Here is a 25,829-nt window from a genome sequence, read left to right on the forward strand (position 1 = left end):
TGAATTGTGATATCTTGCCATCTGCTTGGTGAGTTGGACTGGCACGTTCCATCATGGGAGTGGACTCTCATTTCAGATGTCCCTTTTAACACTGTTCAGAGGTTGTTTCATCACACTCATCCTTGTACTCTGTTTCTGTGTAGACTATGGATGGTCTGTGGATATTGAGCCAAGCCCCCCTCCGAGAAATGCAGTCATTTTGAAGTGTATACAATTCATTTGTTTTAGCAATCCCAATTGTATTTAATTATCGGCATGTTGCAATTCGGTGAAAAGACAGATGCAGATTACAGTCAGAAATGAAATGGCTGTGTGATGAATGGATCCATGAAATGGATTTCAGGTGCATGTTATAGAAACTGAATTCCATGTCAGTTTATTTGCTACAAACTTACAGTAGTGTGGTGAGCCCAATGGCATGCTTGTGTATTCATTCTCATCACAGCACTTGGTTGGTTGGTTTTTCTCTGTATATTTCATCAATGTACCTACAAAGTGTAATTTGACATGGCTGACTAGCTTTTCAGCTCTGATTATCCTGTAAAGTTCTTTCAGAAATGGACTAGTCTTGAAATGTTAATTAATATCTTCAAACAGCTGGTGTGGTTTGCTCATGAATTCTATTATCCAGGCAGAGAGGGGTTGTCAAGAAATCAAAAAAAAAGTTCTGTTTCACTCTTTACATGCCTGTTAAAGATTCTCATTTCTGTTCTCTTAGACAAAGAGATATTGTATGAAAGTATGGCTTCATGCTTTCTGGTATGATGTTAGCGAATCAAGAAGTCTTCTTTTGAGACATGAGTCAGGCTGTTTCTAAGTTTTCCTGCAAGGGATGCTGGCCCAAACATTGTGTCCTAATCAGGAGAAAAGGCTTTGGGATCTCCAAGCACAAGGCCCATCAGAGTCCTATTCCCTTGAGGCCTTCCGTGCTTGCGTAACCTGTCTTCCGTGGGCTAACCCTGGTGAGCTTTGATCACCATACAAAAAGACAGCTTTGATATCCACATCATTGCCGCTGTCTCTCCCTCATCCTTAAGAAACTGTACTAAGCCCACTCAGTGATACGGCGTTACATAACTCACACCGTAACCCACTACTCTCTCAGCAAGTTAACTTTTCTCTCTCTCAGCTTTAAAACTTTCTTTTAAAATGAACTGTCTAGTCAATTTCAGTCACACTTAGTAGCCAAGGGAACAAGACAACACATACAGGTCAGCCTTGACAGCATAACATGTACAGTAAGCACAGCAAGTGTTACAGATATCCAATGTGACTACAGTATGGCACTTTCTGATATCTTTTTGATAGCTTTTTGAAGCAGGTAAAGAAATTTATGCATTCGTTCCTCTCCAGAAAACCAAGAGAGAGAGACTTTCAATATACAGTGTGTGTGTGTGTGTGTGTGTGTGTGTGTGTGTGTGTGTGTGTGTGTGTGTGTGTTTATATATATAAAGAATATCCAATCAATATCAATAAGATATTATCAATAATATGGAATATTCTTCTTTGAGTTTTGCCACTGACAATACTCCTAGTTGCTAGCCTAGCAGAGTTGATAGATTTCCTGAAACCTTTGGCACGCATGCTGAAATATGATCTTTTAATATAGGTGGGCTTCGCCAGCCACCTGTTCCAATGATGCATTGCTAGCTTGGGCCTCTGAGCATCCTCTCAGGTTCCCAGTCTCAATGATAACTCTCCAGTGTCTTTGGTGTAAACTTTTAGTAATTTAGTAAATGTTCCCTACAAAATATGTGTAGAGACTACTGTACTTCATAAAGTGTTCACACATACAGTACATTGAATGTGTGATGCCACACATTCCACATGTAAAATAGCTATGTGTATTTAATGTATAACAAAGACAGGTAACAGTGTGTGAAATACAATAGCTATTCTGTATAGTAATGGAGCATGATGAGCAGATTTGGATATTTTTTCAGAGCTATTTGATTATTCACAGACAAATTTGTTTTAAAGAGAAATCCATCGGCAATACAATAAACATTTTACATTCAAAACACACTTGCCGGTAGTCTGCATTACTCTCTACTTAACACCCTGAGAATTTAGATGATGTTACTAAGTAGTTAAACCAATTACCAATTGTAGTTAAGACAATTTAATGTGTTAAGCCAGCAGAGGTAGAGGTAGTAGTTGTACCTGTCCATTATTCCTGGCCTGAGATATTCCTTGTGTCTCAATGGGATTTGCTGCTGTGTGCAATTGCAGGGTTTTTAGCACTGTTACTGCAATGCCAGATATGTCCCTGGACTACTTCAAATGAGTGTTATATTGACTAGCTCTGAATCACTGTGGGCAAGAGTGCATGTTGACCAGCTCCCTTCACCATGTGAAGTCAGAGGCTGCCAAGATCCTCTTTGTAAGCTCTGGGTTCCCCCTCTTTCGTGAACGCCATTTGGGCACCTAGCAGTGAGTGGCTCACCTCTCATCCCTTAAGCAGGCTCCATCAAATTCTGTCTTTAATGAGCTGAAATCAAAGAGGTAAAAATGAAAACGACCTTATTGAGGACGCAGGAGGGGATTGCAGGGCCCTGCGGAGCAGGGGATGCTGGGAGTGGAGGCCTGTGGTGTGGTTTGGGGGGGTAGGCGGCAGGAGTGGCACGGCTGCTAGTGTGAAAAGCGCTCTAAAGAGGAAGTGGCGCTGCCAGCTCTCTGTGCGCCATATGCCGTGGATCGCAGCGGCGCCCGCTGACCAGGGAGAGGACAGCTGTTACCCTGTGCCACTTATGCCAGCTCCTCTCCCTGGGCATCCGAGTACCACGTCAAACAGGACCTTGGTTGGGTCCTCCAGAAATGACCCTGTGTGACTTTCCTGCCTGGAAAATGTTTTGAAAAAATTGCTGATGCCTGCCTTAGACATGTTGGAGAGGATTCATGCACAAAGTGAATTCCCTGTCCATTTGTTTGTCCTTTGCTGAGAAAAGCTAATTGAAATGTATCATCAGTGACCAAATACTTCATAACACCAGAAATGAAGATCACAATAGATGCTTGGCAGGGATGTAGTGGAGGCTAAACGAAAGTAAACGCAGTTTATCTAGAAATAGAAATCAGAAATAGTTTATTCACCTCTTATTAGAGTTTATCCACCTCTCAAAAGAGCTTATTCACCAATTGCAACTATTAACATTCAAAAATCACATTGTATTATCCACATTCACAATAGGTACACTCATCAACCCTCTAGGAACCACTGGTAATGTTATAAACATTGGACAATAACCTCCACCATCATCAAACATGTTCTTAATGCCTTTTTTAAAAATCCAAAACCGCATGGCGCAGTCCACCTCACCGAGATCACAGAATTCATAGTTTAGCCACCTCTTATTTGTGATGCTTGGTGTGAATCAGGTGAAGCTGGAGATGGTGGTGTGTGTTTAGAACAGTTCTCAGCCATGCAGTGAGAAAAGCAGCTCATGGATGAAGAACTGGAGACCATCATGATTTATAGGAATTAGACTGAATTTAAGTTTAAAGAAGATGATTATTAATCATCTGATTGCTGAGTTATCTACTTTGACCTTCCGAAACTGATGCATTAGGCCTACTTATATTTCTACTTTATTAGGTCTATGAGCACTGGTGGGCATAATAAGGAGATGGACACTGAAAACTAGCATCTCAAATCTAGTGACGTACCGTAATATAATGTACTTTTAATCAGAAAACATCTGGCCTACTTATGCAGTAGTTGTTGCGTTACAGCATGTACAGTATAGAGCTCCTGAACAGCTAAATGGCAAACAGATGTTTTTTAGTATGTTGTTTTTATGTGACTGCTCATACATGATTGAGAGAGGCAAGTAGACAGAGCAAAGTGTTACAGAGTGAAGGCCTGGAAAGTGTGTGTGTGAGAGAGATGGAATGGAGAGTGTGAAATAAATCTAGCCGTGGAGAGCAGGAGTCATCTCCTTGTCACTTTGCCTAACAGCACCTCAGCTATCATTGCTATGGCAACCACCATTTTCCTGTACCCACTGAAATGGCTCTGAGAAAAGCACTTTAAATCTCCTGAAACACTCACATGTACATTATTTCACTTCAGTGAAGAGACTAACAGAAAGTACAGGCATGTGGATAGCTGAAATGTGGGGTACCAGATCAGCAGCTTTATCCGTGTCATAAATGCAGACTATGCCCAGGTAGCCCCAACCACCAAATCATATTTAATCTCACCATGCAGCTTAAGCCCACCCCTCTGTATGTTTCCCAAATGTTTCAGTTTTTCACAGACATGCATTAGTGCAGAGAAGTGCACCTGAAATCCATGATATCTGTGCAGAACCCTCAGTATGACTTTAAAAACCATTTGGGATGGGAAAGCAATTTTGTTCCACTGCAACTGAACTCTCATTAATGACGTGATTCTTGCTGATGTCTCCCCAGCCCCCTGACAAGGAAGGTGGTCTCCCCAAGCAAGTTGGCAATAAAACCGAATGCGGCTTGTTGGGTTTGGTCCTGGAACTTAAACGAGACTACCAGACTGTTCGCAACCAGATCCCCGAGGAGAAGCTCTACAAGGTCTACACCTTCAATTCTGTCCGAAAGTCCATGAGCACTGTGACCAAGCTCCCAGATGGCAGCTTCCGCATGTACAGCAAGGGGGCATCTGAGATTGTGCTCAAGAAGTAAGTGGCTTCAGATAACATTTTAGGCTGCATGCCAGTAAGGAAATTGTTTTACCAGATATTTATGTAAATCTACCCCACAACTTGGCAGGGCTCTTGTACTTGATAAGCATGCTTTTTGAATATTTATGTAATTTGACCCCCCACATTTATCAATTTCAGTGATATACTTTCGAATGTTTAGTTTATGGCAAAGGAGGAGGAGAGGAGACCTAGTCCTGATTTTGAGTGTCCCATTGCATTGCAGGTGCTCTCGTATCATGAGTGATGTTGGGGAGCCACGAGTATTCAGGCCTCGGGACAGGGATGAAATGGTGAAGAAGGTGATTGAGCCCATGGCCTGTGACGGGCTGAGGACCATCTGCGTGGCGTACCGTGACTTCCCTGCTGACCCTGAACCAAACTGGGATGATGAGAACGGCATTCTGAGCGAGTTGACAGCAATCTGCGTGGTTGGCATTGAAGATCCTGTTCGGCCTGAGGTAAGGCATGGTTAGTCATGCCTCTCCTGTGAATCAGTTGTCATGCTGCTGTGTACAGCTGACCTGTTATATCATTCCTGGACTGCAGGCATCAATTGTGTTGCAATACATGCATAGGCTGCTCTTTAAAAATGGAGCTGGGAAAGATGACCATGTGCTCATTTCCATTGATCACTAATTCCTAGTAATAGGTATGCAGTCTAACACTAAACCGAGGTAAGAACAAATCACATGTTGGGTTAGCCTTGTTTCCTCTAATAAAAAGGAGCTTGATATACAGTATGTCCTTAGACTGTCATTCAACATATTCCTTTGACATTTGTAAGTTTTCACATTTTACATAGTATTTTACATTTCAAATGTGACAGAGATGTTAAGTCCTTAAACACTGTTCCCTTAGATCACAGCACCTCAGGGATCACATAGGAAGGAGAAAAACAAGCCTGCTTCTGCATTATTCAACCTCCCTCTTTTATCTCTCCATCTCCTGTGCACTCGTTACCTCTCGCTCTCCTTTACTGACTTGTGCCCTCACTCTGCCTCCTCCTCCCACTCATCCTCCCTCCCTCTCTCTCTAGCCTTAAATCTCTGCATATGTCTCTTGTCTCAACTATAATCTTCAGTTTTAGAGGACCTTCCCAAGATGATCAAAATCCATGTGTGAAAAGTGCAGTTATGGGAAAGAGTGTAGTCTAGAAACCATCAGTAGAGAAGCACTTGCTCTCTACTTGGCCAGTCAGCAGGTTGGGTTGTGGTGACAAAAATGATGACAAAGGAGGAGAACTGTTATCTCAAATCCAATTATATCCAAGGTTTGCTAAGTGGCATTCGATTTTGTGAAATCATGGAGAATGTTGCAAGGGACCTTGAAGTTATAGTAGCTGTTCTCCCAACTGGATTTGTTTGATTTTGTCAACCCGGCCTTTAAAGCGACATTTGAACATCTAAATCTCATTTTGATACCACCCTGCATTGAATAAGGAGAATAGAGTCGATATTGCCGATGTGCACCCAGAACGGCTGCTATTGCACTACTGTAATGCAATATTGCTGTTGTGGGTAGGAGCATGACCTTTTTCATTGGTTTTAGACTAATTGCGCTAAATGGGTAGCCAGTATGTTGAAATGTTGGGGATTCCTCCATCATGTTACTTTAAATGTTGTAAGCTCAGTTTTCCTGTTTACCCATTAATCGATCAAATATCTTTCAGTGCAGTTGTGATTGATGATCATGGGTTACATGCAGCTAATCCAGTTGAATTGAGGATGCCAAACATGAAACACAGTGACCTTCATGGGTTGGTGATGTCATTGGCCAATGTGATTATACGTACATTTGGACTGTAATCTGGAAATCAACAGAAACTCATTGTTGAGTATTCTCAGAATATACCTCTACATAAATTAGAGGGTATTCGAATCCCTGGGTATGCGAACTTCATTAATAGATAATTAAGTCTTTGCTGCTTTATCTTTAGTGCTAGTGCCACATTCATTCCCATGATGTGGATGGTTGTTTTGTGGTAATTCGATGACAGTGCAACTGCTGAACTGAAGCTGCACTTTGAACCAGCCAGTGTCCTGAGTGTGTGGCGGGCCTCCAGGTCCCTGTATCTAGATAAGATACTAAAGGCGGGAACATGAGTATGTGTAAACAAATACATTGGAGTTTGAAGTCTACAGTTACAGTCACCTTCCTCTGCCATTGTCTATTATTGATGAGGCTTTTCCTTCGCGTGGCCCATGTCCAGTGAGTTAAGTGGGTTAGACAGTCATTATGCTGAACAAATCCTTGGGAATGCCCCTGACATGTTTCCAAGGAGATACCATCAGTGTCTAACTGATGTGCCTGGTCTTTTGTCCATTTCCACATGTGTTTATAGAGATGTGCTGTACCATATGTACCGTAATCAAACATACTGTTGTTTCAGATGCATGCTGCATTGCTTGCATGGAAAATTCAATTTTTATCATAATGAATTATTGACCTGGTCAGAACATAAATGATCCATGAAGAAATCTGTGAGCTACAGCGTCAACAAGAGGCAAACCAAATAAATCTGATGGACCCATTAGTGTGTTGCTGGGCAGCTTTAGAGCAAAACAAACACTTGCATGGACGTGTCATTCTTCACTTCTGAACTAATTGTTGCTGCTACCGACCACCATCTCTTGACCATCACAGGTGCCTGATGCCATCTTGAGGTGCCAGCGTGCAGGAATCACCGTGCGCATGGTCACTGGAGACAACATCAACACAGCTCGCGCCATCGCAATCAAATGTGGAATCATCCACCCTGGAGAGGACTTCCTCTGCATTGATGGAAAGGAGTTCAACAGGAGGATCCGTAACGAGAAGGGAGAGGTAACCCAGCGCATCTCCCAGAAGAGTTCTTTATCTCATTAGTGTGTGTGTGTGTGTGTGTGTGTGTGTGTGTGTGTGTGCGTGCATGAGCGTTGTCCAAGAATCTGAGGGTGTCCAGCTCAAGTTTTTCTCCTACTGATTACTTTCCAGTGTAAGCCCTTTTTCAGTACATTTCCTCTTTCAGTATGTTGTGTGTGTTTGTGCGTGTGTGCTCTGCAGGTGGAACAGGAGCGCATTGATAAGGTGTGGCCCAAACTGCGAGTGCTGGCCAGGTCCTCCCCCACTGACAAACACACACTGGTCAAAGGTGTGTGTGCCAGGCCTTCTGTTTCTAATACGAGACCTCCTTGGGTTTATGTAATGCAGCAGGAAGGTGTGGGCTTGATCGACAATGGATGACTCAACCAGCCTATTTAAAACGGTTACCTTGAACACACACCAAAACGGTGCAAGAGAATCCCGAAAACGAAAGAATCTTTTAGAGCAGAAACAGAATCAGAATCTTTAACTCACCACATACTGTACTGGGAGTACAAGGAATTTCTTTGGTGTTATATATTATAACATACAGTATATATATATATAAGCTATATTATATACACCTGTAACAGTAAACTTTGTGGCAGTTTGTATCTATCTGACACACAAGTGAAATGGTGTTATTTTTGATATGTAGTTTAGCAATAACTGGTACAGCTTACTAGTGACAGCTAGTCATGCTTGCTACCTTTTCCTATAAAATCAGATGTAAATGCACTCCTCTCTCATTCTCTTTTAGGAATCATTGACAGCACATTGGTAGACCAGAGACAGGTTGTCGCAGTAACAGGTGATGGGACCAATGATGGGCCGGCCCTTAAGAAGGCAGATGTGGGCTTTGCTATGGTGAGGAAAGCAACAGAGTCCTGGATCACACACACACACACACACACATACACACACACACACACACACACACACACACACACACAAACACACACACACACACACACACATGCACAGACCATGACCATCTTTCTGTTACCAAAATAACAGAGGAATTAGACTGCCCTCTGGTGTATGTCTGTAGTAAATAAAATTGGTGCTTTACTGAGACATGTTTTTACATTTCCCTCTTCGTCTGTCTTGAATGTCCCTTTCCTTTTGATTGTATTTCACTGTAGTAGCCATTAATATCATATACACTACTCACAAAAAGTCAGGGATATTTGGCTTTCGGGTGAAATTTCAGGATGAACCAAAAATCCACTATAAGCCAGTTTACAGGTGAACTTAATGAGACCTTCTCTTAACTTTGGAATGTGCATGTCCAACAGTTCAGTGTTTCAGTACTTTCTGTACTGAAATATTAAATTTCACCCGAAAGTGAGATATCCCTATCTTTTTGTGAGTAGTGTATTTCCAGAGTTCACTGAAAAATCTGATGTATTAGCCATAGCTTTAGTGATTTTACCATCAGTCACCAGTTATAAGGCAAAGCTTTCAAAAATGTAATCTCTTTATAGTATTAAAAGCTGTATCTAAGACACCAATATCACATATTTGTTAATAGAAAACCTTAGCAGGAGGCAACCCATGCACATATTTTCTCTCAAAGGGGTATTTCACTTGAACTGTTCTTCATTTGACCTTATTCTCCCTCATCCATGTTTGTTCAGCTCTGTCCTTTGGTGTTAGAAATGACTTTGTGCCACTCTGCGTGAGCCTCAGTGGAGTGGTGTTATGAGCTGGTGAGTCCAGGCCTTGTGGAGCTGATGCCCTTTCTCTCTCCCTAACAGGGCATCGCTGGGACAGACGTGGCCAAGGAGGCCTCGGACATCATCCTGACAGACGACAACTTCAGCAGTATTGTGAAGGCGGTGATGTGGGGGCGCAACGTCTACGACAGCATCTCCAAGTTCCTGCAGTTCCAGCTGACTGTGAACGTGGTGGCCGTGATCGTGGCTTTCACGGGGGCATGCATCACACAGGTGTGCACCGCCCCCACCTTCTCTACTCTTCATCCTCCTCTCACACCATCCTTTCTTTCCTTCTTTCATCCTTTGCTAGCTGTCGCCATTCTCTGTTGTTTGTTTTGTTTGCTGGTAGCCTCTTTTCTTCCTTGTATCCTTGTCTTAGTTATCTCACCAAGCGGTCCTACAGCATTGTAGCTTTCTCCTCTGTCTGACTAGCTATTGGCCTTATGGCTGGAGAAAGTGGATCTTTGTAAAATCATCAAGAGATCAAGTTTTTTCACTGGAAGGACAGAGTCAGTAGTCGTATGCCATCACTAGGCTATTTGGGCTGATCCAGGAGATAAGCAGGCCAGAAGGCCTGGGACCTGCCTTTCCCAAGCCCATTTCCTTTATGTATAAAAATACTTAGTATCAGGGAGAATGTGGCATCAGAAGTATTATGTTTTGGAAGTAAATGACAGACTATTAATCTTCATTGATATATTCTTTGTAGTCATTTCCCAGTGTTTCTGACCATTTGAGCTGTGATTGCATTTCATAACTAGAAATGTAATGCCAGAGGAATTACAATAGTGGATGGAAAGCTGCTGGCTTAATGTTGGTGGGGAGATTCCTGGGAAAAAAAACATTGAATCACTTAATCTTTGAGTTCATACAAACCCTCATACCAAAAAACCTTGTGTGTCAAGATATCTTGAGATATAACACTCAAGGTGTTTTTGATCTTGACAATTGACTTTTGACCTCCAACATCAATTCACTTCATCTTTGAGTCCATACAAACACTCATACCAAATTCCAGGCATGTATGTCAAGGCATTCTTGAGATATCGCGCTGAGAGTATTCATGGACTTGACCTTTGACCTCCAACATCAACTCACTTCATCTTTGAGTCCATACAAACACTTGTACCAAATTTGAAGCGTCAAGCCGTTCTGGAGATATAATGCGCAAAGCATGAGATATGGCTGTGACTTTTTTATTTTGACACACGGGAAACACTTAAACAGGATGTGAAGTTTTAGGGAGCACCAGATTGTATGCATTAGAAGCTGAGACAGATGGATTCACAGGTGGCACCTGTGCCAGTGTTCTAATTAGCCCGGGAACTACTCTGGGATCTTAACGAGCGCAGCTGGCTTTAGGCCATTATGACATCACAGCCATTCAAGTCTATGGGGGAAAAATGAGCTTTTTAACATTTTTAATCCCCTATTTCTCAAAAAGTATAAACTTTGAAAAAACATCTGAATTCATAACTCTCTTGCCCCACTCCAGACCTTCAAAGCGGTTATTTCAACATGTCTGTACGTTAAGCGGTTAGAGTCGCATTCATTCTTGAAAAGGTAAAAAGAAAAGGTTATAATAAGAAGAAGCCAGGAGATTTCAAGATAGTGGATTCCATCCACTATAAATAGGGTATTTGTGACAGACTTTGACAATCCTAAGTGTAATGCGATATTAATCCGTCCGTGCATGTCTATGAGATGACAATACTCATTCTTAGGAGGCGTAAACTAGATGCCTGCACCTTGTCATGACTGTAAGAGCACTACAGAGGACATGCTTTATATGGTTCAAAGCCAGGCTGTTACTTGGAGATGTTCTCAGCAGCTTGAGGAAAAGAGTAGTGAAAGAATGGTGTTTCTGCCTGCCTTCCTCCTCTAACTGTGCTCTGTGGTCCCAGGACTCTCCTCTGAAGGCTGTGCAGATGCTGTGGGTGAACCTGATCATGGACACGTTTGCCTCCCTGGCCCTGGCCACAGAGCCGCCCACTGAGTCTCTCCTCATGAGGAAGCCATACGGCAGGGACAAGCCCCTCATCTCCAGCACCATGACCAAGAACATCCTGGGCCACGGGATCTATCAGCTCACCATCATCTTCACTCTGCTCTTTGCAGGTTTGTACCACTGCTCACTCACAGTTGTATACATATCTCACAGAGGTTATTTTCATAGTGGCTTAGAGCGCAACCACTGCCTTGCCAGTAATTTCATATCGATATGTGTCTTCCTCAGGGGAACAGATCTTTGACATTGACAGTGGCCGCAATGCCCCACTGCACTCCCCCCCTTCTGAGCACTACACAATCATCTTCAACACCTTTGTCATGATGCAACTCTTCAACGAAATAAATGCCCGTAAGATCCATGGCGAGAGGAATGTGTTTGATGGCATCTTCAGAAACCCAATCTTCTGCTCGATCGTACTGGGAACCTTTGCCATCCAGGTAAGGGATTCATGACTGATTAGATCTTCCTTTTATTATCAGTTTTGACAGCAGGGTTATACCCAACGCTCCCTGCCATTCTTTATCCAAGTGCTATATATATATATATATATATAGCAGCTATTGTTCCATGAATCAAGGCACTTGAGATCCCGCTGTATTTACATACAATCCAAACATCAAGACATTTTTCTCATGTATAGCAGCATGCTATTGGTACATATTAGAGTAAAGCAAAGAAAGTTTGAAAAGAGATAATTTGTGGTTTATTTTACGTAGATAAATGGCCTAGACAGATTTGTTGGTACCTCTGAAATAAATAAATCATTATAGTATATAATTATAGATTATAGTGATGTTTAAAACTAACTGTTTCATCTTAATTAGTATTACAGATGTTAATCCTGCAGGAGTGCAGGCCTCTTCCCCAGCTTGCTGTTGTGATGTGATAAATGAGGGCTATATTCAATTTCTTGTAGATTGTGATTGTGCAGTTTGGAGGAAAGCCATTCAGCTGCTCCCCACTGGACTTGGAGAAGTGGATGTGGTGTGTCTTTCTAGGGCTAGGAGAACTGGTCTGGGGTCAGGTAACGCACATGCTTTTCATCTTTACAACCAATACAGCTCACACCACCTGAAGCTTCACTCAAGAAGTGAAATGGAAACATTCCATTGTTTGGATTATTTATCTATTAGGGGTGTAACGGTACACACAAAATCTTAATCGCTTTGAAGTCACATTCATGTTGGTACGGTATAGCTTAATTCACTGACAATATTGCTAATGCACAAGGGGAAATAGTATTTTGAAAAGGTATCAAATGTTTTTTGATGTTAATTGACTAAACTGACATGGTCCGCCACTTAATATGTTTGTGTGGGAACTCGAATTTGAAACATGGTCCAAAGGCAAAAATGCCTTCTCTTGATGACTCCTAAAGACTGCATTCGGTACATTTGATACACATCTAAACTGAACCTAATGGTAGGAATATGTGTCCTATTATCTAAGCTAGTGTGACAGAAGATGTAAGGATATGAGTGCTGTTAAACATGACTAATGTTCTGAACAGTATAGTTGTGTACTGTAATACTGCAGTCTCAAGTACTCTGCCTTTATGTTTTCACTGACCTTTCTCCACAAGTGGAATCCACACCTCCCTCTCTAACTCCTTTCTCCCTCTGATCAGGTCATCTCCACAATCCCCAATAGTAAGCTGCGGTTCCTGAGAGGAGCAGGGCGGCTGACCCAGAAGGACGAAATGCCTGAGGAGGACAACAACGATGACCAAGAGGAGATTGACCACGCAGAGAGGGAACTGCGACGCGGACAGATCCTCTGGTTCCGCGGCCTCAACCGCATCCAGACACAGGTAAAGGACCTGGGCTGAGCTGATAACTGCCCGTTGTTTAGTCATTTTGCTGTCACACTAGAGGTTATGGGTGAATCACTAATATTGGATATGGCTGACACTGATTCAATCGATGGATTTGTGCTTAAAGATTAATGCTTAAACTTTTTGAAAATTTACTTTAGACTTTGGACTTTAGTACATCTGCACTGCATTTAAATAGCACAAGGTAGTGAACATCATGTCATTTATAGGAAGTACTTATATCCTTGTCACAAAATGCATGGTTCTAGTGCATGTGGCAATCTATGCATTTGTTACAACAGTATTGTATTATAGTAACAAATCTCCTATGAATTGAAGCCTTTCTACTCCACTCCCTGGGGTATACTGTACCTACAGTGACCACAAGACACACAAGATCCCTACAGATGAACTCAACAGAACCTCGTAGAGTCACAGAAGCTCTTCTACCATCTGACCTTCTGTTTTCTTCAGCCATTCATGTTATATGGGCCATTCATTATTGTTCATGTGAAGTGATGTTTTGTCTTCAAGCCAGTTTGTTCTCTTCAACCAACATGGTCATGCTAGTGTAATTCCGTCTGCCATTGGCTCCCTATTTTCTCGCTCTCGGTGAGCCCCAACTATACATTTGTGTCTATCTGTCTCCTCATTCTTGCAGATCGAAGTAGTGAACACATTCAAGAGCGGGACTTCCTTTCAGGGTGCTCTGAGGCGGCAGTCCTCCACCACCAGCCAGAATCAGGATGTAACCAATGTTTCTAGTCCTAGTCATGTGTCCTTGTCCAATGCCCTTTCTTCTCCTACCAGCACCACTGCAGTTCCTACTGGCCGTGAGTGAAACTTCTCTCTGTGCTGGTCAGAGATGCCCCCAATACCCCCCCCACCACCACCACCAAAACAAGCAAGAATTACCATGACACAGTCAGTTCAATCAGGTTCAGTCAAATGTCACAAAGATAGAGAGAAGACTTTTCAATATATCTTCGTGTTCATGTAGACCAAATGTCAAGCCAAAAAAATCTAATTTTCAACATCATTATGAAAAACTGATGTTTTTCACTATGAAAAACATCACTGAAACATAACAACTACATAATAATAAAGAAAACATGTACTGGCATCATTAAGAAAATAATGAAACATTCACTAAAGGAGTAAGTTGTATTTCACAAGATTATCTGGATAAAGACAAATCTGCTGATCTTACAAAATATTTTTTAAAAAGTTGCAAAGTCAGTGTGATTTTTTAATTCCCCAATTTCCTGCAATCAATTTGAACTAAACCTGGTTTAACTTTACTCCAGTCATGTCTGTTGTAGCCCATGCCACCCTAATGTCAGTAGCAATGACATTTTGCCAGTTGGTTGTTAGATCTACATTTTCACAAATTCTTCTCTAAACACAAGCAACCAGTAATAGTGGTAGTGTGGTATAACGAGAGGAAGAATAACAGTGGACACACCACTAGTACAATATGTGTTACAATGGGGGAATTTCAAGTACACAAACTTGAGATGTGAGTACAAATCTGTTTTGAGCCCTCATAATCATTATTTGTGGAGTGCGCACATCCAAGATATATTTTCACAGGTGCCAGACAAAACATGTCAGAGAGAGAATGAGATGGTCTGCACACTGTACTGTATATGAGCCCCAAGAAATACTTTATTTTCTTTAAAAAGGCAACGTTTCAATCTCAACAGATCTTCATCAGGCAAAAATGAGACATGGAAGAGACGGCCTATATCACCCTAGGCCTTTTAATCAGACACCTGCCTTAACCAGGCAGGGTGCATCCATAGGTGGCAATCAGCACAGACATACAAGGCACTAGGCCCAAATATCTAATTGCATTGAAAGCTGTTCATTTAAACAGAAACAGCATTATGCAAAATACATGGAGTAGCAATACCACCTTATAATCATTAACAGTCAGATGAATCTGACTGCCAAACTTTGTTGCAGATAAACATTTCTGTAATACAAGCACTGAATGATAATCCCACTCATTTATGGGGGCATCTTTGAGCTTTTCTTCATTGCTTTCTGGCTCTCTGCAGTTTTCCTCTTTCAATTCCCATGTTTGTTCTTAATTCATCTTCTGAGCCCAGCTCTCGAGAGCACTATTGTCTCAATGTCCCATGTGTTTGTCTTCCCCAGAGTGCTAGGAGCCCTGGAGTAGGGGGTACATCCTAAGGAGTGAATTTCAGGTTGTGAGTCCCTCCATTGTCTGAAAAGTAAAATTGATGTCAATTTTTTTTAATATATATTTTGTTTGAAAACCAATTCAACTGGGCTGGGTAAACATTCAAGTATAAGCTGATGGGTTTGAGCTGGGTTAAGTTGGGTGGAGATAGTCCCTCGGAGAAGGCTCAACACTTTGTGTCTCCCTTAGTGTGTGATAGAAGGGTGGTCACCTAGTAAGGCTAACTTCATGGCCAGATGGTTTTTGTCTCAGTCTTAATACAGCAGGACAAATGTACGAAAAGAGTGGAGTCCCTCCCCCCTCATAGTCCTGTCTTACATGTCATCAGTGTATGGTGTACAGAGAGACGCATGTTTGGGTTCCACAGAGACCTGTGTTCTGTCTCTTGGCTTCACATTGTTGCTCTTTTGATGGACTTGCGTGTGTCTCTGCACTGGAGTCCCTGTGTTGCGCAGGCTCAGTCTGCCACCCATTGATGTGCTCCGTGTTGACATCACTTCTCCCATCTCATTCAGAGCAGTGTAATTTTTGTTTTGTTTCTGTTATGCATCTCTTATAACATAAGCCCGATAGCAGAGTACCTCCTATTCCATTTTTGTCAGATATTTTCATTTTTATCTTTGGAAAAACATCTAGAAATATGGAAGATAGACCAACCTAGGTATTAATAAAGCAGGATTCACAAAATTACTTCTATATCTTCACATAACATATACTTCTAATCAGAAGGGGTATACAGTACAGTATATGGAACGCTGGTCATTATCGGGAAAATAAGTCCCGACAGGGCGAACCGGACCCTCAATTCTTTAGAAATTGCGGAATGATATGAAAGACGTGAATCAGAAGCACAAAACCTGTTGCCATTGACAACGGTAATTATATGTTTCAGTGGTAATTACATAAATTTATTACACGGCTCTTCAGAGTGCTGCAGAAAGTTCCATTCACATGAATGGGCCTTCCCAACGTTCGGGCCTATGTTAAATCTACATAAATCACCGGCAAAGCATTTAATCACCGCTGTCAATGGCAACGGGTTTTGTGCTTCTGATTAATGTCTTTCATATCACTACACAAGGACTGGAACTTCATTCAAACGTGAAAGCAGACGGTTGATCAGCTGTGTTCTAAAGAATGTTTGATTCAAGTTCAGCAGCGTGTGTTGTTGCGAACTATTTGTTTCTCAGCAAATGCCACGATGAACGGTAACAAATAGGCTAGGTTATGTAGGCTAAAGTCATATCGTGGGGAGTTTTTTATTTCGTTTTGGCAAGTAGCCGTATAATAAGCGGGATAATGTATAGAACGCCGGTCATTACTGTGAAAATAAGTCCCTTCAGGGCGGAACAAGACCCCTCCGCTGCGCGTTGGGGTCCGGTTCGCCCTGTCGGGACTTATTTTCCCAGTAATGACCGGCGTTCTATACATTATCCCTTACATATTTGACCGTAGAAACTAGAAATGGAAGAAAAAGACTTATTTGTAGACTATTCTCTCTTAACGACCTAATCTTGGTACTGTATCAACAGTTCCTGCACACTGGTGTATGGTGTCTTGTCTATTGCATTACAGACAGTAGCAAACATGAATTAAAACATAGAATGTCAGCATGTCGCTATCATGTGAGATGTGCGTTCAAGATGAGGTGGCTGAGGATATGAGATGGATCAATTGTCTCCAAAGGATATTTAGTTATATTATGGGGGCTGATTTATTTCCTATTATGATTAAGTATGTGAAGTATGTGATTGTAAAAACAAATATACTGCTATTTCGTTGGGGTTATATAGCTAAGGTTGGTTTTACAGTAATGGACTGTTTAGTCCATTAGTAGTAGATAGATTTTAGTGGCATACCGATTTAAACAGCACTTTTGGGCCTATACTTGAGTGTTTACACAGATATGCATGGAATTGTGGAAAGAACAGAATTTTTCATCTGTTCTCATCTATTTTCGTGTGTCTGTGTGTGTGCGTGTGTTTTAACTCTTATTTTTCTTCAGCCGTCTACGTAACTGTATTTGTTTCAGTGTACCAACACAGTCTTGTCTAAGCTGCATGTTCAGTGTCCTTTGGTTGAGTACTGGATCCGTTGGTCTGCTTTGTTGTCTTGTGGCACCATACCTCTATGAGCATCAGTCTTGTTTGTTTCATTTCCATGTTGAGACCACTGTGTTCCCCTCCCTCACCCATGCCTGTTCATTCATACCGGGAGTCTTTGTGGAGTTTTCTTTTCCCCTCTCCTTTTAAACTCTTCCTGGATCTGACACGCTTCCTCTGAACAATTTACCACAAGACTTCAACTTGCATGTGTATATTTTCCTTTATTAACGTGGCTTGTCTCTAGGTATACATCATACTGGATTGTAGCGTATACTGTTCTTAACAGCATCGCCTGTGTTTTCTTGTGTGGCTTTTGAAAACCTTTTTTTGTTTTTAACATGTTTTAGTTGTTATTCTCTTCTGTTTCTGTTGATTGACTGCAGTTGCCAGTGTTTCAGTGCACGTGAACAGTTGAGCTATGAATGTCTCCCAAAGTAACATGACCGCAGAAACTGTGACATGTGGTTTCTCACAATGCTTCTTCCCATCCTCTGCCCCTCTATCTCCTCTGTCTATGACAATCCGTGGGTCCTCCATGTTGGATGCTGATATCACTTCTTGGTTACTAATACTCTATTTTTGTCTTTTAATTTCTTTCTTTCCAACTATACAGATCCGTGTTGTGAATGCATTTCGTAGCTCTCTCTATGAAGGCTTGGAAAAACCAGATTCCAGACCCTCCATTCACAATTTCATGACCCATCCCGAGTTTAGAATAGAAGACTCCACACCCCACATCCCACTCATAGATGACACTGACATCGACGACGAGGCCAGGAAGAACTTGGCTAGTCAGCCCTCTTCACCCAACAAGAACAACAACGCCATTGACAGTGGCATCAACCTCACCACCGACACAAGTAAATCAGCTGCCTCCTCCAGTCCAGGCAGCCCCCTCCATAGTTTGGAAACATCCCTTTAGCCCTCATCTCCTGGGGAAAAAAGATTTATTATGGGGAAAAAATAATAAACTCTTCAATTTCAAGCATAACAAAGGCAACACAACATGTGTAAGGCACCTGCGCTGCAGACTGAAGAAGTGTTCCGAACCATTTTTTAGTTGTTTTTCCCTCTCTTCTTGGTGGCAATGTTAAGGAGACACAGCTGTGGCTGAACTTGAACAGTATCCGATTCAAACTGACCACTCTTTTTGCTGGCAACAGTGACTGTAATAATAATATTTTAAAAGCCAGTTGACTTCAACTATTATAATTCCTCCTGCATGAATGTACATTACCCAAGTTTTTATTTAAATTGTTGAAAATTTTATTTGGACTCTATGATTTTGATTTGGTGGGAAGTGCCGTGGACTGCTATTTTAAGACAGATTATCCAATTCACTGGTCTGTGAGTTTCTTGTGTGGCATGTATCTAACTGTATAGATTTATTTCATTAAATAAAGTGTATCAAGGTTGCAGGGCTCAACTTGCACTGTAGATTTGCACCTGTTGGAAAAGAGGAACCCATGAATAATAGCATTTATTAAAATATAATATATAAAACTATATATACATATATGTATAAACATATACATATGTATACATATATGTATTATATATATCTATATATACAGAGTTTATCTTTGTTTGTTGGCATGTTGCCTTGTTTCTGCTTAAATGGCTCTAAACTACTTTAACTTATTTATGTCCTAAAGAGAATGTAATTTGTTTACAAAACCGTAGAAGCGTCCTGGTTTATTTGTAGGGTTCAAATCCATACAGCAGATCTAGTCAGAACAGCTCAAGATGTTGAATACTCCTGTAATATTGGACTAGGTGTTTTATTACAAACTGTGTGCTGGACTTGCCTGCTATTTTGTCAGATATTGTAGATAATTTTAGAGGATAACAAAAGAAACCAAAATATAGTGGGATATATAATTCATGTGGCATCTTAGTATTACATGATTGTTTGGATCAACTCTGAGCGATTCCCTCTGTTTCCAACCACAGATCTTAAGATGAAGTTGGGTTTTTTTCCATTATTAATCTATTTTTTTAATGCTTGAATGAACTTGAAGTCAATCTCAAAAATGAGTGGGCCATTCAGGTGTAATTAAATTAACTATCTACTCAACAACTACTGCTTGTTTAACGAAAAGTGTTTTCAATTATGTGTGACCCTTCAAAGGATGCGATGGATTTTTTTTATGTTAGAAACAAATGGAAACTAAGTTATATTTGGCTTTTCTGTATGGAAATCAAAACATTGTGTTGAAATCTTGTGATATATTGTGCTGATTCTTTTTTTTACTTTTTTCATTTATTTTTCTTTAAAAGAAAGAACCCAGCTCAAGAGCTGATGACATTTTAAACAACTGAAAAAATAACAAAATGGAATGTTGCTTTTGACTCATTTCTAAGAAATATATATATAAGAAATATACAGTATAGAAGTATATATATATATATATTTCTATATATATGAGACACATGAACCTTTTCTGCACTACCCTGATATGAATGAATTATGTGGTGTTAATGTAGATGTGCTTCTGTGTTTTAAACAAGCTTGTCTTCCTGCCGTCACAAAATATATTCCAGCATTTCGCTAGTTGTAAAATATTTATTGTGGTATAGAAATGAAAGATCACATAGAAGATCAATTTTTGGAGGGACATATGAGGATGCATCAAGTTGTTCCTGACCCTGATATTGTATCCCAGTTGTTTGGTTATCACCACTTAGAGCCATTGGGGAAGCATGATGCTATATGTTCAATATGCAATTTGAGCCCATCCACCTTTCTACCAGTATGCTTTTATACTCTCTCTTCACCTACTCTTTATTTAAGCCCATCCACCTTTCTACCAGTATGCTTTTATACTCTCTCTTCACCTACTCTTGATTTGCCTGTTTCATCCTCTTTCTTTTTATTAGTCAGTTGTTTCATTGTGCAAGGGTGAACAAGCTTTAACTGTTAGCTCAGGCAAGGACTTCAGCAAAGGAACATTTATGAGATCCCTGGTTTAGGACAGCAAGTATTATTTCCATCCTGGTGATCCCCACTGAGAATGATTTGTTTTGATATATTGCCTGAATTTCTTTGAAAATATATCAGATGCATTTCCACATCCACCAAAAATCCAGCTTTAACATAACAGATATTAGAACATGTGTCATTTGTTCATGGAGCGCAGTCTCACTTGAAACCACGTCTACAGCCAGGTTTGCCTGGGCAGGGACTGAAGCTTATTTCATTTATTTCATATAAGTCCTCTCCAAGTCATCAGTACAACTGGTCAAGTCTTTCTGCACAGTGCCCCACCACTGATGTTGGGCCAAATCACAGATGCAGTTGAAATGCATAACAACATAACAAACATCTTAATGACAATGTTGAAGTATTCTAATACGAATAATAACAGTGATATGAATAATATTTCTTGCAATACATCAAACTGCTTCTATGTACTGTACTTAGCAGCATGCATTTTGTGAAACAAAGAATATATATATATATATATATATATATATATATATATATATATATATATATATGCCAAAAAATGTTTGGCACTCTAGCAATTTATGGGTAAATGATAAGTGTTCATCCATCTTGTTTTTATGAATTTTTTATCTCTACAATAATTGTAAATAAAGAACTTAATGTCTTTGTTCATTTAATACTATGCAAAAGTCATGCTTTCTGATTGTTACCAAACCTAAACCCCTAGAGTGTGTTGCTGGAATGTTTGTGGTCTAAAAAAGTCAGTAAACAATGTGATGTACATGATTTTTTAGCTTGACAGCAAGAAAAAGCAATGAACTGTGACTCTTGCTGCCTACCTGTCCATAACACAACTCCAGACAGGAGCGCAAGTGAAAAAAACAGCACTAAATAAATTCCCAGAGCAGCATGAACCTGAATGGTGTCCCATGAGCAGTCGTGCGTCTGTGTGATGTTTGCATTTCCTGGGCCCAGCCACTCTTTTTGTGTGCATTGTGTCTACTGTGTGTGTGTCTATGTTCAGTGCAATACCTTCCAGAGTCCAAGCAGCCAGAAGATGGAACAGATGAGATCTTAGTCATTAAAAAGGAGGAATGAGCATGACCATGAAGCACTGATGTTACTGATGTTTTGTGACATGTTAACTACATGTGTTATACATCTAAATAGAGATGTGATGCCTTATACTCATCCTGTGTATTGAGGTCCAGCATTGAGGAGCTTACCTCACTGTGCACTAAAATATACTTCTCCTACTTCAGTATGTAAAGTTAAGACTGGGATAATTCAACCTCTACTAACATGGTGTGGTTTTGAAACTTCAGCAAGGCAATAGTAATCAGGGTGCTTTATCACCACAGTTGAGCTACCAGTAGAAGGTCTATTTGCTTCATGTGGCTGACTAGTGGCCTTCATGATACATGACTATTGTTACTTCTTGTATCTTCCAGCAGAGGGTGGTATTCAATTAGAAATGTTACATTTTCATGTTCATCTTAGGCTCATACATACATAGGCAGAAAAAGCCATCTTAGATCCAACCATGAGTTGCAAACACAGAGATGAGCAGAATGATGTAATATACTATACTTGCATATACTAATGAAAAACAAGTCTTATGACCATCATGTACTGTATATTTGTGCAAGACATCAGCAACTTGATGTTGAGCACATCATTTTTTTTTTTTTTTAAACTAACCCACACCATTAGTATTTTCTCTGACTTTTCGAATGAATTCAGGTTTTTAGGCCACAGAGCTCATTCATGCTTCTGTTTGTGTGGTAAAATAAAGCTCATAAATGCACACATTTCTATTTGATTGAACAGATGATGAAGAGCAGGTGGATGCATCTCTGTTGATGTCTACGTTAGTTGTAAGAGACGTTTTATAATTGTATGCAAAATAATGTGTTAGAAATATTGAATATCATGCTTAGTATATTTTGCCACATAAATGCTCCCATCTGTATGGGATAAATTGTTTTATATTAGTACTCTGCTTGTGTATCCAAGATGTGTTGTTTATGGTTGAAATGATACAGAAATAGAACAATCACAAGCAATTTAGTATAAAGATGAGCTGATTGGCCTCAAACATCCCTTGTTCAAAAGTACTCAAATCTTTCTAGCAATAAGACAAAGTGTCTCTCAGGTGCAGACAGTTTTTGTCATACAATGAGTAACACTGATTTAGCTACAGCACTGTCATTTAACCTCACCATTTTTTATGTGGTTACATCATACAATACTTGGACATGTTGATTGCTCATCTTGGTACAGGACTGCTTAATAAGTTTAAGAAGGTATTCAGACATACAGTAGCATTAAGGCTGAAGACCTCTGAGAAGTCCTTTCAACTTCACTTTTCCCGACTGCCCAGTCAGATTTTAACTCAGATTTTAACTAATTTAGACATAAGAATCCTCATGGTTTACACTTACATTCATTTTACTGTGGCCAGAAAAAATGATGTGCTGTAACAATTACAAGTAATATGCTTCCTTCGTGTGCTTGACAAGGATAAGGAGCATGCTGGCTTAATGAGAAAGCAAGCCCATTTCTCTTCTTTTGTTGCATGAACTCTTAAAGACTTCCTGTTGTCAAGCACAGCTGTGAGGAGAACTTTATTTCCATCATATATCAAAGCATGCCTGGGCCTGCCGTGCTTCCACAGCGCTGAGTGACCCCTTATACCACAAGCGCCGTGTGCAGCTGAAACCATTTGTTCCCCGTGGCTGTGTGTGGGAAAGTTCAGCCTCCCAGCAAGAGCACCACTTCACGAATGTTGTTGCTTTAGTGGGCTTTCATCAATACCGGGGAGGACAAAATAGTGGGACGATGTCAGTTAGTGGAATAGTGGAAGATGTCAGTTCAAAAAATGCGAACATGAAAGTTCTGTTAAGTTGAATTTCCTTTTGTGGGTTGGTGATTTCCCATGATTCAATTCACTTTACAATTGGATCAAACTCTAAATGCATCTCTGTGGAGGGATAAGCCAAAAACTCTGTGGAAGGGACAGTAAAAATCAGAGGGAGGCAGGGAAGCAAGAGCGCGAAACATATTTTTTGCGGGTTGCAAATTGAAGTGGCAGAGAGAAAGAGAGAGAGAGCAGATAAAGGCTCTCTACGTCAGGAATGCACAATTTGCATGCAGCGATGTCGCTGGCACGGCCAATGAATATTTAGTGGGCTCCCACAGCCCTGCAGAGATTAATGCCGAATGAATTCTAGTCCATGCGCGGGCTGATTTCCCTGAAGAATAGGCCTTTATTGGGGCCCAGTTGAATCACACTGCTTTCCTTTGGCCAAATGGAGGTAGAGGTAATTGACAGTCCTTTAGAAACTGCCAACACTGGTGCTTTTTTGGAAGGGATTGATTTTGAAATTACATTGCCCTGGGGTCTTTAAAGGCCAGGCTGGAAAATGCAGCCTTTAGTAATTGTTCTAATGAGATCAGCGTACCTATGGTTCCTGTTTGGGAAGCCCAGTTGTGGGAATGACATGGGAAACTAAGAGAGACCCCCCCCCCACCCCCCGCACCACCTCCTCCCACCCAACACCGTCCCCATCCCGACAGATAGAAATCTATTTTGTTACAGCTTTCCTTGTTCAAACTAATTCTGTTTTACATTGTTTTCCTTCAATAAGAATGACTTTGGCATTTCCAGAAAGATAAATAAAATAAAAATAGCATTGAATTATTTATAATAAAAAGAAGAGTCAAAGCGATCTCTTTTCTCTAAACTTCACTTCTCAAGTTTTCCAAATGACCTCATTAATGGAGTTATCCTTAGTGTCAGCATCTTAACAAGGTCTATTTAGGAGCCAAGAAAAACGGCACATTCAATAAAAAACATCAAAGAACAGCGGTAGACATTATACAAATTAATTATCTGTCACAGCAAATTAACCTGTTGACTAAAGAGAAAAAAAATCTCTACACAGTTTAAAAGCTTGGCGGCTTATTACGAAGGCTACTGAGAAATTCTTCAAATAGAGTAATAAAAGACGCCACGTGATCCAGTTCATATGGGGACTGAATGTGGTAGGCAACACTGTAAACAAACCTGCAAACAAATAAATAAACATTAATAAATAAATGTGAGCTGTAATTGAAAACTGCTACCAGCAGGTGTCCTCCACATCAATAAGGGGTCATTTGTATCCTATTTAACAAACACTTTACACCTGTTATGCTCCCCTAGTCCCCTTGGAGATGCTTTTCAGATTACTTAAACATTTGAGTATGGCATGAGTTCACAAGGAAATTACCCTTTTTACTTGTTAGCTTTACAGCTTTTTTCTGTTGCATGTTTTAAATCACATGTATCCTACACAACAAAGATTTCAACAGGTCCATTTTGTATAAAGTGCACACAGTGAGTCTTGTGTCTTGTGATGCATGTGCTATTAAATACTCACATTTAAGTTACCTGAAACTATTCGTCATTTTGAAAAGGTACTTACATACATTTTCCCACATTTATTACGCACATTTATCTACCATATTTCCAAAGGCAATATTCGCAAGCATCACACCACCCAGATGCGTTGTAAGAGATGCTGTCCCCCAAAACTGAGGAAGATAGTAACTGATGGGGGAGGCCACCATAGTCCCACTGCCCCAACAAATGGAGATAGTAAATAGAGTATAGTACTACAGGAAGTGGAGCTGGACCACAGTGGAACTGGGGTGCAGACCGACATTTCACAATGTTAAGAGCCATCTATAAAACTGGACATGTAAGTATGTATGTATAGAGGTTGCTTACTAGTATATAAAAATGGTTATGAGACCAAAATCGAGCATTTTGGCCAACCCTCAAAGGCACACATCTATGACCCCTCAAGAGACACCATCCAAATCAAGAAATATGGCAGTGGTAACATTATTCTATGGATATTACTTTTGTCTACAGAAGCTGGGAGACCTTGAAATAATCCCTCGTGCTGGGAGAGGGATTACTATCAGTAGGACAATCACCCAAGGCCCAACCAAGATGACCTGTACATTCTATAAAGAAGAATGGCAGGGGAACACTGCAGCACTTGCATTGTCTTACTTCAAAAGACAAGACAAGTATCAATGTAGAGGGCTTGAATACATTTGAGTATTTATTTTATTTTTGATTAGTAAACAAATAATGTCAGGTTTTGATTGTAACCTCGGGTTCTCTGAAGGAGAACATGACAGCTGGACAGCCTGTGACAGAAGTGTTTCAGTAAGAGAAACACCAAGACATTTATGTGGAGGCGCCTCTGCACACTCGTCCACACTATGGTGGCTGTCCGTCCCATGTGCACAACTCCTCAGCCATGGAGTGAGGCATCTGTGGATACGACACGCCTGCAGCTCACCTGGCCCAGGAGCACACCTGTGCACAATGAGCTCGGGGAGAGCCAGAAGGCTAGTCTGTTCCAGCACTGCTCGTCCACTACTAGCACTGCTCGTCCACTACTAGCACTGCTCGTCCACTACTAGCACTGCTCATCCACTA

The 25,829-nt window shown here is 40.7% G+C and overlaps 1 protein-coding gene across 13 annotated transcripts in view; it reads left to right on the top strand.

The window, feature by feature from the left end:
* atp2b2 (ATPase plasma membrane Ca2+ transporting 2) overlaps positions 1-18,309 on the top strand; it is a 107,468-nt gene extending 89,159 nt beyond the window's left edge. For 6 of the 13 annotated variants that reach the window (XM_042088984.1, XM_042088981.1, XM_042088982.1 and 3 more), the window contains 11 exons: positions 4,414-4,655; positions 4,903-5,137; positions 7,323-7,502; positions 7,722-7,809; positions 8,281-8,387; positions 9,281-9,472; positions 11,146-11,359; positions 11,478-11,689; positions 12,169-12,276; positions 12,880-13,062; positions 17,993-18,309. In XM_042088984.1, coding sequence (XP_041944918.1) covers positions 4,414-4,655; positions 4,903-5,137; positions 7,323-7,502; positions 7,722-7,809; positions 8,281-8,387; positions 9,281-9,472; positions 11,146-11,359; positions 11,478-11,689; positions 12,169-12,276; positions 12,880-13,062; positions 17,993-18,301 — 2,070 coding nt within the window. In that variant the 3' untranslated portion in view covers positions 18,302-18,309. Of the gene's footprint in view, positions 1-4,413; positions 4,656-4,902; positions 5,138-7,322; positions 7,503-7,721; positions 7,810-8,280; positions 8,388-9,280; positions 9,473-11,145; positions 11,360-11,477; positions 11,690-12,168; positions 12,277-12,879; positions 13,063-13,726; positions 13,899-15,228; positions 15,282-17,992 lie in introns of all 13 variants that reach the window. The other 7 variants (XM_042088985.1, XM_042088987.1, XM_042088992.1 and 4 more) reach the window with 5 other exon arrangements.
* Positions 18,310-25,829: the final 7,520 nt, after the last annotated feature.

Source organism: Alosa sapidissima, chromosome 4, assembly GCF_018492685.1.
Source record: "Alosa sapidissima isolate fAloSap1 chromosome 4, fAloSap1.pri, whole genome shotgun sequence".
Lineage (NCBI taxonomy): Eukaryota > Metazoa > Chordata > Actinopteri > Clupeiformes > Clupeidae > Alosa > Alosa sapidissima.